We start from the raw sequence: 14,162 nt of genomic DNA, 5'->3' as shown, positions 1-14,162 counted from the left end.
ATCTCCAACTTCTTCATTGCAATCTCCAACAACTACCTTCTCTTCGCTTCAATTCTTCATCTTCTACTTCTCCTGGTATCGTATAAAAAAAAAAAAAAAAAAAAAAAAAAGCCTCCTCTTACTATCTTTCTGGACTTTCCCCCTCCCTCCCCCCCCCCCTCCCGGGCGGATGGAAGGAAGGGACAAGATAATCTTTAAACGCTGTACCAGCTGCTCATCCAAAATCCCCTCGTCCGACGGCCACTCTCTTTGCCTGTTCTGCCTTGGAGAGGCACACCGTCCAGACTCCTGCGTGCACTGCAGCCAATTTGGTAAACAGGCCCGCAAGAACCGCGCCGCGAGACTCAAGAGCCACCTCATGGAAACCTCACTCCGACCGGCCATGCCGCGTGGCGGACAACAACAACCCGCGCCATCTTCCCCACACCTCGTGGGAGAGGCGCAGTCGGCAGCTTCCGTGGCACAGACTCCCTGTAAGCCTAAGACCGGCAAGCACTCTAAGAAGTCGGACGACCCCAAAAAGCGCCGCCGCTCCAATTCCGCCCACTCGGACCCGACGGGTAGCACTAGCTCAAAAAAGCATAAGACCCGCCCTCTCGACTCGGCCTCGAACCCGACCACCAAACCGAAGGCCCCGAACCCGACCGCCACTGCCTCCGGATCGATGCCGAAGACTCCGACGTCGAAGTCGACGGCAACACCGTCAATCACTCCGTTGGAAATCATCCGCATCTCATCAAAGTCGCCGTCCATTCCGAATTCCCCACCAGACCAGCTGCTGGATACGCACTCTACCGCATCCGTTAGGACCCACACTCTCGACCCCACTAAATTCATAGATCTCTCACAGCCGATAGACGCCCACGCGCTCACCAGAGAACCCTCGACCCCGAGAGATCCCCTGACTAGACCTCGATCTCACAGTCGCAGACGCACCAGGTCCCGCAGTCGCCGACACACCAGGTCCCGCAGTCGCCGCCGTACCAGGTCCCGCAGTCGCCGCCGCACCAGGTCCCGCAGTCGCCGCCGCACCAGGTCCCGCAGCCGCCGACGCTCTCGCAGCCACCGCAGGGGGAGACACTACTATTACTCTCCATCGAGATCTAGGTCTCCATCCCCACGGCACCGAAGACGGCACCGACGATCACCATCCCACGATCGCCATTACCACAGCTACCAAGAGTCTCCGCGCTACCGAGATCGCACACACAGACTCCAAACTGCATCGATCGAATCGCTTCACCACCATGACGACCCTACGGACCTCGGCGCCGAACCGAAGCTCCCGTCACCACTAGAATCCCTACACACGGCTCCCAAGACAACACCTCAGCCCGACCTACCTCAAGGAACCGACGACGGATCCGAGGAGGAACTCTCCGACTCCGACCACTCTTCGGGTTCGGACCTACAATCCCCAGACTCCGACATAGCCAAGCCAGCAGACTTATCACCGTCTGAAGGCCCAAGATCCTACCTCGACCTTGTAGCAAACATGGCAAGCTCGCTAAATCTAAAGCTCAATACAGACGCTCCCAGAGTCTCGGACGTCGTTTTTGATCTAGTCCACGCGGATCTTCCATCCAGCTCTTCTCTCCCAATGCTCCCCGTTCTACTAGAAACACTCAAAGAAGCATGGGACAAACCGGCATCGGTACCGCCAACATCCAAGAGGGTTGAAGCGCTGTACAAGATACACGCACCTGATTCCAAGTTCCTGTTCACCCACCCGGCTCCGAACTCGATCATTGTACATTCGTCCTCGAAGTCGAAGCAGACTAGACACCCGGTACCACCAGAACGGGAGGGCAAAAAACTCGACACGATCGGAAGAAAGATTTACGCCCTCACTACAGCCACAACCAAAATCCTCAACTACATGGCATGCTTCTCCGCATACACCCACAACCTGACCACCTCCCTCGCCGCATTGGTACCATCCCTGCCCGAGGCATCCCAAAAGTCAGCCACCACCACCCTGCAGGAGATGGCCAGAGTAACCAAACAGCAAATCAACACTGCCCGTCACGCTGCACAGTGTTCCTCCAGAACCTTGGCCTCAGCCATAGCACTCCGCAGACACGCGTGGCTCAGGTCCTCCTCCCTCCAACCAGACATCAAATACAAAGTTGAAGATTTGCCCTTTGATGGCCTTGGCCTGTTTAGCTCCTCTACAGATGACATCCTCACATCTGTAGACGATGGCAGGAAGAGGGCAAGACGACTGGGAGTCTCCCAACCTCTGACCCAAACCAATCGACAAAGGAACTGGAGGTCCAACCAATACAAAGGGAACAGATCCCCACGGCAACAGGAACCATGGAAGCGCAAACCACCGCAGTCCAAACCTTCCTTTCAACACAGACGCCAAACAACCAAGAAACCTTCAACCACACCCAAACCGTCTCTCTGACCTCCCTGCCCCGAGCCGTCCAGTCTCCCTCCATCAGCCAAACCCATCAACACGACTACAACCATTCTACACTGCCTGGAGGACCATAACATCGGACGCCTGGGTCCTCGCCATCATTCAAAGAGGCTACCTAATAGAGTTTACGTCCACTCCAAAGCACCACCGGTTCCTCACCACACCCCCGTCCGCACCCCTGCAGACGGAAATCGCGTCTCTGCTGGACAAAGGCGCGATAGAACCAGTCCCACCCCAATACCATCGCACCGGCTTCTACTCCCGGTACTTCCTGGTGCCAAAAAAGGACGGAGGACTCCGACCCATTCTCGACCTCCGCAAACTCAACCTACACATAACCTACAAGAAATTCCGTATGGTCACGCTTCAGGCAATCCTCCCGCTCATCCCAGAACGAGCATGGATGGCGTCCATAGACCTCCAGGACGCCTACTTCCACATTACAATCAACCATCATCACAGAAGATTCCTCAGGTTCGCCATAGGGAAGCAGCACTTCCAGTTCTGCTCCCTTCCCTTCGGTCTCTCCACAGCACCAAGGGTCTTCACCAAGTGCATGGCAGTAGTAGCAGCCACATTACGCCAGCAGCAGATATCAATCTTCCCGTACATAGACGACTGGCTGATCGTCGCCCATTCCAGGGAGCAACTACAACTGGACGTCTCGACCACCCTCTCCACCCTGGCCACCTTAGGCCTCCTAGTCAACCTCTCAAAATCCAAACTAGTCCCTACCCAGAGGATCCAATTCATAGGAGCAGACATCTCCACGCTCTCGCAAACGGCTTTCCTACCTCAGGACAGGGCACTCGCCATAATGTCACTGGCCAACACTATCATCGCCCAGCGCTCCCAAACAGCGCTCACCTTCCAGAGAATGCTAGGCCTCATGGCAGCAACCACAGCAGTTCTGCGGTTTGCGAAGCTGCACATGCGTCCCCTCCAAATGTGGTTCGTAAGAACTTTCCGCCCTCACACACAACATCAATCCACACTGCTCACCCTTCCACTACACATTGTACCATCCCTCAAATGGTGGACCAAGGAACGTCACCTCTACAAGGGCATGCCATTCAAGCAGACACCGCCCTCGGTGATTGTAACCACAGATGCCTCCAACTGGGGATGGGGAGCCCACTTGGAAGACCTCACGGTGCAGGGCCAGTGGACAGACTACGAACGCTCTCTCCACATAAACTGCCTGGAGCTCATCGCAGTGCACAAGGCTTTGCGGTCCTTCCTCCCATCGCTAAGGAACCAGCACGTCCAGATCACCTCCGACAACATCGCCACAGTCTTTTACATCAACAGGCAGGGCGGCACCGCCTCCGTCAGACTCTGCAAGAGAGCCCTAGCCCTGTGGCATTGGAGCATAAGCCAGGGCATCTTCCTCACGGCCGTACACCTACCAGGGGCCGAGAACACCCAGGCAGACGCCCTGAGCCGCCACTCCACCAACAACCACGAGTGGTCTATCAACAGCCGATACATCAGACAGATATTCAGCATCTTCGGACAACCGAAGATAGATGTATTTGCTTCACCGTCAAATGCCCAATGCACCCGCTTCTACATGAGAGGTCCTCCATCCCACCTCTCCAGGGGGGATGCCTTCATACAAACTTGGAAAGGAACACTCCACTACTTCTTTCCGCCCATTCCACTTATCACCAGAGTTCTACAGAAGATTCAGGTAGACCACACAAACTGCATCCTCATAACTCCATGGTGGCCGCGCCAACCCTGGTTTACGACCTTGCTGCTCCTGTCCAACAATACCTTCATCCAGCTCCCTCAAACACGGGATCTCCTCTCTCAACAGGGCGGCAGGGTCCTTCACCACAACCCGGCATCGCTCAAATTAACAGCCTGGAGAATCAGTTTCTAGACTTCCCTCCGGAGGTCCGTCAGGTCCTAGTGAACTCCAGAAAACCATCTACTAGGAAATCCTATCTATTTAAGTGGAAACGCTTCTCACACTATGCCTCACAGCACAACTTCGACCCCAACCTCGCCACTATACCTCAGGTACTAACTTACACCCTAACGCTCTCCAGAGCGGGTCTGTCGTATTCTTCCCTGAAGGTACACCTGGCAGCCATCTCTGCCTTCCACCCCCGCATCGATGGCACAACGGTATTCTCTCACCACGCGACCAGAGCTTTCCTCAAGGGCATCATTCGCCTACACCCACCAATCAAACAAGTTCTACCCACCTGGAGCCTGTCCCTAGTCCTGAGCCAACTCATGAAACCACCCTTCGAGCCCATGGCCTCCATCCCACTACACCTGCTGTCATGGAAGACGGCACTACTTACGGCCCTCACCACAGGCAAGAGGGCCAGTGACATCTGCGCATTCAGAGCAGACCCACCGTATACGATATTTCATAACAGTACGGTGGTCCTCCGACCTGACCCGACCTTCCTACCCAAGGTCGTCTCTACCTTTCACCTAGGAAGACAGTCCACTATACCAGCCTTCTTCCAGCACCCCGCGGACGCGGGACAAAGGGCACTCCACAACCTGGATGCACGGAGAGCCCTAGCCTTCTACATAGACAGAACCCGCCAAATCCGTAAAGACCCTAGACTCTTTGTCACCTACGCTACCCATAATAAGGGCAGCAGAATATCTACTCAGAGACTCTCCAAATGGATTGTTGCTGCCATCGAACTCTGCTACCAGCTGGCAAAACAACCAATCCCTCAACATATACGAGCCCACTCAACCAGAGCCGTGGCTACCTCGTCTGCCTTCATGAAAGGCATCCCTATAGAGGACATATGCGCTGCAGCCGTCTGGTCCTCCACATCTACCTTCGCCTCGCACTACGCTCTCGACGTCCGTGCCCGGCGAGATGCCTCCTTCGGACAAGCAGTGCTACGATCGATCTTCGACTAACCACTGTGAGTACCACTATCATTACGTTACGCTCTAACCCTTCATGTTCTTACAGGTCCAGCACCCACCTCCGAAGAAATGGCTCGCTAATCACCCATATGTGTGAATGCACAGAGACCACGAAGAAGATGGACAGGTTTCTTACCTGTAACTGGTGATCTTCGAGTGGTCATCTGTGCAATCACACAGACCCACCCAGCCTTCCCCGCTGCTGGAAGCTAGTAAGCACAGTTATTTCCACCTATCCGGCGGCGGGAAGAAACTGAGTGGCTAAGCACCTCCCCCTTGTCCAGGCATGCGCAGTAGCTGTCTCCTCCCAGGACAAGTGGGAGGCGCGCCAGATCTACGATCAAGATTGCTTTGAACTCTCCGAGGTCGGGGCCAATCCTGCGGATTACCCATATGTGTGATTGCACAGATGACCACTCGAAGATCACCAGTTACAGGTAAGAAACCTGTCCATCTTAATTGGCTGTATCTTTTCTAGATACCTGGCACATTTAAGATCACTTGTAAAAAAGGTTGGGATATACGTCCCCCCAGCTTTGGCCAGAGATTGTTTTAACTCCAATTCCAGTAATCGGTCTCTGATAATTACTTTTGCCCCGTTCTTGAACATGAGGGCTAGGGAATCAATATTCAGATCACATTCCTCTAGTTTGGAATTTAATTTCCTCAACCAATTGCTAACAAATGAGTCATAGAAGATTTGATGTACTATATCATCCGGATTCGCCAGCACCCTTAGAAGGAGACTCAAACCTATTCCACATTACTGTGGAGAGGCTTGGAAGCCCCGTTTCCAGCCTATTTGCAATAGATGAGGCATATTTTGGCACCTGTAGGATACATCGTACAAACTTCGATTGAACCATCTCCAATTTAGTTATTTTATTATACAAGAAAATCTCAGCTCCGTACATTAATTGGGGTATAACCTTAGCATTGTAAACCTTAATCGCCGCTAAGGCGTTATAAGCGCCCTTGGAAGTGTAAAACTCCTGCAGAGCAAGCGCCGTGCGTTGGGCAGGAGAAACCACTAGGGAGAATTGGAAATAAATTGCTTTTGTTGGTGAAAGAATTTAGGGTATTAATTTTAGCAACTGGTTTCATCCTTTAGTTCCTACAGATGCTCTGGCCAATAAGCTTTTTGGTGTGCCAGAGCCTTCAACCATTGCCCGATCTTTGCCAACAACTGTGCCAGAATCTCCAAACTACCGCAATGCCAGGACTCCACGGACCCCTCGCACGCCTCAGCTGAAAGACCCAACACAGACACCTCGGTTTTACCCAGTGGTTAAAGAAGGCAGGTTGATAGATGCCAAGGTAAGGGCTGAGTACCAGAGGCTTCCCATATACGTACATAGATGTGATGATGCTTAGAGGTTTTTGTGACTGCTTTTCTGGTCTGTACTGATTTGAGAGTGCTGGGAGCAGAGAAGTTTAATTTGAGCCCCTGCTTCTTGCAGACACCTCGAAAGAGGAAGACGCGGCATAGTTCAAATCCTCCAATGGAATGCCACGTTGGATGGGTGATGGATTCCCGAGAACATAGGCCTCGAACTGCATCCATCAGGTACCAAAAAGCAGAGAGTTGGTGATCTGAAGACCCAAGTCAGTACAGCTGAAAAATAAAGGGTTTTTTTTAAAAAGGTTTACACTACTTCTTGAAAAGCACAATTGAGTGCATGAATCTTTAGTTTAATCATTAAGGAAACTGGACTTGTTTCTCCATTTCATGATGTTACCTTCACCCTCCATTAAGAACTCTTTAGTATTTGGTCACAAACATGCCTGTAACTGGAAAATACCTCTCTTTGAGCCTCTTGGTGATCCTTTCAGAAAATGCCAGCAGTATTAATGCAATGTTGTTGATGGCTTTACTGACAGTGTTTCTTTTTGCTTAGTTCCAGCCCTTCAGAAGGCACCCCAGCCATCGGCAGCTATGGGTGCACTCCACAGTCGTTGCCCAAGTTCCAGCACCCCTCCCATGAACTCCTTAAGGAAAATGGTTTCACGCAACATGTCTACCACAAGTATCGCCGGCGTTGCCTTAACGGTGGGTCTGCTATATACAGCTGAAATTGTGTACTTGGCTTTTATGCAGTACTGAGTGTGGTAACTACTCTGCTTAATGATACAGATGCTAGAATTGCATCTTGCCCATTCCTGCAGTGGAAGGATGGACCTGTCGGCCGGAATGGCCAGGATTTGCTTGCTGAATGCTTACTGATAGAAGTGGCTGGCATCCAGGGTTGTTTGTCAGTTCAGAAGCTTTGTTGTTGTTGTTTTAAGAACATAAGAGAAGCCATGTTGGATCAGGCCAATGGCCCATCCAGTCCAACACTCTGTGTCACACAGTGGCCAAAAAAACCAGGTGCCATCTCAAGGTCCATCAGTGGGGCCAGGACACTGGAAGCCCTCCCACCATGCCCCCCCCAAGTCTTCATGATTGTGTGTTTAATGCATCTGCTTAATATTTGAAAACCAAAATGGTCTGCAGCAATGGGGTGGAGACAGGAAGTCCTTGTGTTGTAAAGATAGATAAGCAAAATGTGATTTAATGTCAGATTTGCTGTGAAAGCTTCTCAGAAGTGTGGAAGATACCTTGATGAATTGAATCCCCCATCAGACTTTGAAGGAAGATCAAATGTCCATCTTCCTGTGTCTTCCTGTGCAATGTGTAAAAAAACTTTTATAATGTAAGTAGAACCATGCACACACATCCCAGATTGAGCAGATACTTTCATTTGTGTATACTGCATAAGGCCATCTACCCCATGGGATAGGTAAAATTTCCTTTTCTTGGAAAGTTTCATGGGTCTCTTGGGCTTTACAGTATGCCTCTTTTTTTCTGAACAGAACGTAAGCGACTGGGCATAGGTCAGTCCCAGGAAATGAACACACTCTTCAGATTCTGGTCGTTCTTTCTTCGTGATCACTTTAACAAAAAAATGTATGAGGAGTTCAAGCAGTTGGCCTTGGAAGATGCAAAAGAAGGGTACAGGTAGGGTGGAGTATTTTCAGTGTATCATTATCAAGGAACAGCATTGTTTAAAGGCTGGGACAAGGGGATGGAGGATGAGCTTGAAAAAATTTTAGATGGGTAAGAGAAAGGAATTCTGAGAAAGCTATCAGTGAGAAAATTGTGGGTATTGGTGAAAAGGGGATACATGTGGCATATTAGAGAATGAAAAAGAAAGGAAGTTTTACGACTAACAACCAAGTGCATTTGCCAGGAAAGCATTGTGCTTTTGCAAGGACTTTGCCCTCTTCAAGTAGGGCCTGGAGATTTGAAATTACAATTCATCTCCAGGCTATTGAGATCAGTTCCCCTGGAGAATATGGCTGTCTTGGAGGGTGTACTCTTTGGAATTAAAGTCCTCTAGGACCTCTCCACCTAAATCTCCAGGAATTTCCCAACCCAGAGTTGGTAACCCTAGGAATCATGTAGAGAGGTAGTAATGGTCTAGATTATGTAGAGAGCAAGTAAAAGACTAGCTCTGTAGCAGCATGCTTGGCCTTCCAGATAGGGAGGTTACAGGGGAGCCTTGGACATTTGCCCTTTCTGGATGCCTGGTGACACAGAAGAGGGTGATTCTTTAGGGAAATGTTCCAGTGCAGCCCTGCATCTGAATTGTATCCTAAGGAACTAATGATGATGGATGTGTTATGATTTTGCAGGTATGGACTGGAGTGCCTTTTTAGATACTACAGCTATGGGCTGGAGAAAAAATTCCGGCCTGACATATTTAAAGATTTTCAAGAAGAAACTATAAAAGATTATGAAGCTGGTAAGTGGTCACCATGGGTTCCATACTGTTGGTCCCAGGGGTTTCTTCATAAGTCTTACTTTATAGCAATGAATTGTGGTCGGGGTCATTTTGCAGAAAAGGAGGTGCCTGAGCCTATTAGCATAACGCATTCACATATGTCACACACCCCTGACATCACTGGAAGTGCATCAGGAGGCAGCGCTCACCACTCAAGCTCCACCCCAAAAATCTCCAGGTTTGGGGCAAGGAGAAGGGGGAAGGAAGGAAGAGAGCGCAAATAGATGAGGAGAGGAAGAAGGAAGTCAGATACCAAGCTTGGAGGCTGCTTTTTCTGAGCGGTTTAAGCTGCCTGGGGAGACAAGCTGGCCTTGGGATCTGTGTGCAGCAGGAAGAAATTCTGCCTAGAGGCTTCTCTTCCTGGGCAACTTAAACTGCCTGGAAAAATAAACTGGCTCCACACCAGCCTGAAGCTGGGCAACACCACTGGTGCAGGGCCAGCTTCTCTTCCAGAGAGCTCTGCCCCCAGCTGAAGCCTGATTGTGGTACCTGTGATCATCCATCCCACCTTTGAGCTAAAGTCACACCGCACATTTTAACATAAAGTCACATGTGACCGTCATTATTTTGATCATGCGCCTGAAGGTATGTTGGAGCAGCTGTGCCTTGTAGGACTAAAATTGCCCCCCTCCCCGTTTTGCTGTCATATCACAGCCAACATATGGTAACCCCATAAGGTTTTCAAGGTAAGGGACTAACAGAGGTGGTTTGCCATTGCCCACCTCTGTATAGAACCCATGGAATTCTTTGGTGGTCTCCCATCCAAATACTAAACCAGGACTGACCCTGCTTAGCTTCTGAGAACTGAGAAGATTGGGCTATCCGAGTCAGGGTAAAAGTGCCCATAGTGTTATACTTTTATGTAACTTCCTGTTCATCTGGGTTGGCTTATTTTCATAGCCTCTGGAACATGCCTTTAATCAGTGTACATGACATTTGAATACTAGGTTGGCAGAATGTGTCCTTATAGCTGTTCTGGTTTTTCTGTAACATTGCTTTGTGAGCATAACTGACTTGTCTTTTGTTCCTTGTCATAACAGGGCAACTTTATGGGCTTGAAAAATTTTGGGCCTTCTTAAAATATTCCAAAGCCAAAAACTTGGACATTGACAGCAAACTGCAAGAATACCTCAGCAAATTCCGGCGCCTTGAAGACTTCAGAGTGGATGTGAGTACACAACTGCTTGCATGTAGGTGACACTCAACAATGTGTGTGTGACACACATCATAATCAGTTCGAAGGGTGGAGTTTACACGTGTGTATGTGTACATCACTGACTGCTGAAGCATGTGGGCAGACTCAGTTAAAAGCGTTGTATTTTAGATGGCATCAGGTATTCCAGCCAGGCAGCCAGAGTTCTGTCTGTGATGGTTACCATGCTTTCAGGTACTACCCTAAAGTTATTTGATGTTCTTTGTATGAGATGATACAGTTTTGTGGAAAGGAGGGAATGAAAGCACTGCTTGGATCTCATGGAAGATTTCTGCTTGTGCTATGTTCCCTTTTCAAGTGCAAATTACTCCATGCTGTCCCTTTGTTTTGTGAAGGTGATTATATCCCCATTATCTTTTCTGTGTATGAAAGACGTAGCACTAGGTATTCCTCCTGATGCATTTTCAAAAGAAAATGGAATAAAATCATGTGAACTATCTGGCAAACAGTCCAGTGTAATTGTTAGAGCAGGGGTGATCAAACTTGCTTAACATAAGAGCCACATAGAATAAACATCAGATATTTGAGAGCCACAAGACATGAATGTCAGATGTTTAAGAGCTAAAGAAAGGAAGGAAAATAAATGGAGGGAGGGAGAGGTGGTGGAAAGAAAGCAACTTTAAATGCATTCTACAAGCCTTTGGCTGGCTTGCTTTGGATAAGTGATTTAAAGAGAGAAACATCTTCTCCAAGCAGACTGACAGGGCGGTGGGGACTCAAGAGTCAATCAGTATGTTTGAAAAAGCCCCATGTAGCTCCTGATCCACAGTGTTAAAGTCTCAAACTAGGATCTAGGAGGCTTGGGTTCAAATCCTCACACTGCCATAGAAGCTTGCTGGATGGCATTCGGCTGGTTATACATTCTTGGCCTGAGGTACCTTGTAGGGCAGTTGTAAGGAGAGGTGAACAATGTAACCCGTTGGGGAGAAAGGCAGGACATAATTGGTGTAAATAAATTTGTACATTCAATTGTATGTTAAAATTATACTGGTGTGCTATGTGTTGCTGCAGCTTTTGAGCTATTGCTGTGTTAAATACAATTGCTTCTCTGCATGCATTGTTGGATCTAGGGATGTGCATTTTGCTTATACCAAGCCAGAAAAATATATATTTAAAAAAATGCCTTATTGGTATTTTCCAGATAATGTTTTCAGCCGGATTAGAGCCCAGTATTTATTTGATTCTCCAAAAATGGCTGACCTGAAAAATCTTGCAAATATTTGGGGGTTTTCAGGACTGCTGGGGATAGCTGAAGTTAAAGGGTGTTTAAAGGGATTGCAATCCCTTTAAACACCTTACAATAAACTCATCACCAAAAAGGGACCATAAGCCCTTTATGACTGATGACAACTGTAGATTTATACTCTGCCCTTCTCTCTGAATCAGTCTCAGAGCAGCTTACAGTCTACTTTATCTTCTTCCCCCACAACAACAGACACTCTGTGAGGTAGATGGGGCTGAGAGAGCCCTGACAGAAGCTGCCCTTTCAAGGACAACTCTGCGAGAGCTATGGATAACCCAAGGCCATTCCAGCAGTTGCAAATGGAGGAGTGGGGAATCAGACACGGTTCTCCCAGATAAGAGTCCACACACTTAACCACTACACCAAACTGGCTCTCAAATGCCTTTGGGGTTTACTCACAGCTTGCAAAAAGGCATTTAAAGGGGTACAATATAGGATGGGAGACAGGTCTGTTGGGCAGTCCAGTTTAAATCAGGCCGCACAGCAGATTTCCATTCTGTTCTTGAAGTTCTTTCGCAGTTTTACTTGGAACAAACTTCTATTTCATTGAACCTGAGCACCCCATGTATAAACAGTTCATTTCACTGTTCTTACTCTGCCTCCTGTCCAAACAATAAACAGCTTGAAGTTGATATAGTCTAATGATACATTTTCAGAAAAGGTTGCTTCCTTTTAACGTGAATTATGTGAAACAGCAAAATTGTAGGTAGACTTACAGATTTATGGTGAGAACATTGATAGCCCAGCACAGATAGCTTCCACTTTCTTTCCTTTTGTCTTTCATATCGTTCATTTTTCCCCCATCTCTTTCCTAGATATTTTTTCTGCTGAATCTGGTCAGAAAATATGATAAGAGACCTATTGATTTCTACAGTGTGTATTCCAATAGTTATAAGTCATAATTGAAAGTACGTATGGCAGCTCAAGGACTAATTTTGTAAGCAAGCAGGATCTGGGGAGTGTCATGTAAAGAGAAAAAGATGTCAGAATACTATATGTGCCTCAAAATTAGAGATGCTTAAGAGGTGTCATATAATTCAGCTGTTGTTTTTATTTCAGCCCCCTATAGGAGAAGAAGGTGGCCATAAGAGATATCCATCAGCATTGGGAGTAGACGGAAGGAAGCGATATCCATCCCAGTCTTCCAGCAAATCAGTCAGCCAGACCCCCTCCAATCAAGCCCCTGCCTCATCTAGCCAAGCCCCTGCCTCATCTAGCCAGCCTGTGCAGGAGGATGCCAAAAGCCTGAGCCAGCCACATGCTGTTTCCACAGCAACTGTGGAAACTCAAACGATGGGGAAATAGACACACCAGAACTTCTGATGGAAAGGGGGCAGGGACAGAAAAGGAGTTGGAATGTGGGTGTTCAAGACTAGGCTGCTTGCGGGAGGTGGGGACTACAATGCACATGATTTTCTCTTGTTGGCTGGAGAAACAAGATGATCCAAGTTGAAAGCATCCTTTTTTCTCGCTGTGATTAAGTCATTGGTAGGAGCCAGATCCCCACATTTTCATGTCTTATCGCCTTTTAGGGGTAGGGTTGGGAAGCGGGAGATTTTTTTATAAATATATATATATTATATATATATATCAAGTTTTAAATTATTGATAGAAGAAGTTTGTTGGGATTAACCAAAACAATTCTGCATCGTGCAGCCACATGATCCAGCTCCTCCTCATCCCATTGAACACTGATCAACTATGCAGCCCACTTGGAAAGCTGGAGGGGCAGGCAGAACAATGAAGTTCCATTTGGAAACAAGCCTCCTTTTTTTTTGGCTTTCCAAGCCCAGCAGACACGACAATGCACAAGGAGTCCCTTTGCCACTGTTACCAGTGTCACTTCTGTTATGGCTCCCTTCCATGCTGCTCTCCCTTTCCATCCTAGACTAGCTACTGGAAGTCAACCAAAGGACCTTGGCCGAATGCAGGCCCACCTCGCCTTGGGCTTGCTCCGTTCCTTTCATGTGATGGGTAGAACATAAACTCGCACATTGTCTCCCTTCACATAGGAATTCTAATCTCATTATGAGACTTTGCTGAAAGAGCTTTCTCTTAAAAACAGAAAACAAAAAAAAAATCACAAACTTGTTTAAAAAAAAAATCTGTTTCTTTGCTTCCTTCCTTGAAAATAAGTTGCCTTATTGTGGAGTTGGGAACTTGGAGGCCTCCCTGACTTCTCTGAGCAAGTTTGGAGCACGGTGTCTGTTTGGGATTCAGTCAGGCAGTGATGGCCTCTGCTGTTTCCTGGCCCTGTGACTCATGCCTGAAATAGCTGGAGATTTCCCCTCTGACCTGGCTGTGCTTGGCATTGACTGTGGAACAGTACTCTTGACCTCTGGATGAATGTTGGTTTAAGCCACATGGACAACCTCTGGAACAGGGGATCCTAGGGCACTTCATTATAAGACTTTGCTTTTGTTGTAGTTGATGCCGATGTAAATGTGTCAACTGTTATGGTGCCCTTCCTGGTACAGCAACTATATGTGCTTATTGCCTCACTCAGACCTCCAGGTGCACTGCCATTTTCCTCCTTTTCCC

At 48.2% G+C, this 14,162-nt stretch overlaps 1 protein-coding gene across 2 annotated transcripts in view; it reads left to right on the top strand.

The window, feature by feature from the left end:
• LARP1 (La ribonucleoprotein 1, translational regulator) overlaps positions 1-13,708 on the top strand; it is a 145,960-nt gene extending 132,252 nt beyond the window's left edge. For both annotated transcript variants that reach the window (XM_060240275.1, XM_060240274.1), the window contains exons 13-19: positions 6,453-6,658; positions 6,802-6,908; positions 7,240-7,391; positions 8,195-8,339; positions 9,017-9,126; positions 10,206-10,333; positions 12,681-13,708. In XM_060240275.1, coding sequence (XP_060096258.1) covers positions 6,453-6,658; positions 6,802-6,908; positions 7,240-7,391; positions 8,195-8,339; positions 9,017-9,126; positions 10,206-10,333; positions 12,681-12,926 — 1,094 coding nt within the window. In that variant the 3' untranslated portion in view covers positions 12,927-13,708. The remainder of the gene's footprint in view (positions 1-6,452; positions 6,659-6,801; positions 6,909-7,239; positions 7,392-8,194; positions 8,340-9,016; positions 9,127-10,205; positions 10,334-12,680) is intronic.
• The last annotated feature ends 454 nt before the right edge of the window (positions 13,709-14,162 follow it).

The sequence above is a fragment of the Heteronotia binoei genome, chromosome 5 (genome assembly GCF_032191835.1).
Source record: "Heteronotia binoei isolate CCM8104 ecotype False Entrance Well chromosome 5, APGP_CSIRO_Hbin_v1, whole genome shotgun sequence".
NCBI lineage: Eukaryota > Metazoa > Chordata > Lepidosauria > Squamata > Gekkonidae > Heteronotia > Heteronotia binoei.
The sequence above is the reverse complement of the archived record's forward strand: the minus strand, read 5'-3'. Positions and strand labels throughout refer to the sequence as shown.